Source organism: Cynoglossus semilaevis, chromosome 15, assembly GCF_000523025.1.
Source record: "Cynoglossus semilaevis isolate Cse_v1.0 chromosome 15, Cse_v1.0, whole genome shotgun sequence".
Classification (NCBI taxonomy): domain Eukaryota; kingdom Metazoa; phylum Chordata; class Actinopteri; order Pleuronectiformes; family Cynoglossidae; genus Cynoglossus; species Cynoglossus semilaevis.
This window is the reverse complement of record NC_024321.1, coordinates 2,344,067-2,344,768: the sequence shown is the minus strand read 5'-3', so window position 1 is coordinate 2,344,768 and position 702 is coordinate 2,344,067. Positions and strand designations below refer to the sequence as shown.

At 37.0% G+C, this 702-nt stretch overlaps 1 protein-coding gene across 2 annotated transcripts in view; it reads right to left on the bottom strand.

The window, feature by feature from the left end:
* LOC103390586 (macrophage mannose receptor 1-like) overlaps nucleotides 1-357 on the bottom strand; it is a 2,372-nt gene extending 2,015 nt beyond the window's left edge. For both annotated transcript variants that reach the window (XM_017039263.2, XM_025063484.1), the window contains exons 1-2: nucleotides 265-357; nucleotides 52-167 (exon numbers count right to left, since the gene is read on the bottom strand). In XM_017039263.2, the coding sequence (XP_016894752.1) occupies nucleotides 52-115 (64 nt within the window). In that variant the 5' untranslated portion in view covers nucleotides 116-167; nucleotides 265-357. The remainder of the gene's footprint in view (nucleotides 1-51; nucleotides 168-264) is intronic.
* Between the last annotated feature and the right edge of the window lie 345 nt (nucleotides 358-702).

The window sequence follows — 702 nt, the reverse complement described above, 5'->3', positions numbered from 1 at the left end:
ATGGAGCTACAAAAGAGAAAAAGAAAGAGATGTGTGAAAAGTGAGTCTGACCTGCTGCTGCCATAATGGAGAGAACAACACTGAACAAAACAGTGAGGAGCAAGATGGTCTTCATGATGAAGATGGTGAGGAGGACGAAGTGATGATGAAGAAACTCAACGTCTGGTCTGGTGAGAGTCAGAGGTGATTAAAATTAGTTATAAAAAGTGTTATAAAAAAGTAAATATGATGGAAATGAAAGCAGAGGTTGAGCAGCAGTGTTACCTGTCAGGTCGACTGTATGCAAGCTGATGATGATGATGATGATGAAGATTAGTATGATGTTGGTGAGGCTGCTCTGCTCTTTATATACACAGCTGAGGCCAGGGCAGCACGTTATCAAACACACTTAGCCCTAAAACTTTGTGGTTCATTAACCCTATTTATTTATTTTTTTATTGTGTTATAACTAAGATAAAAGACTCTTGTGAAAGTGATGACAGAAAATGTCAGCACTTTCAACAAAAGAAAAATCAGCGAAAGTAAATTCAACAAGTGTTAAATGCTTGCAGGGGCTTTTGTTTATGTTCGTCCCTATGCTGATGATGTGTTACTTGTTCCCTTAAACTTTTACAAGCTCTCTGCCTGTGAAGGGACCAAATTAGTCATAATTAGTAATAATTAGTCTGACAATTTTTAATGTCAGATATAAAAACTTGTTGT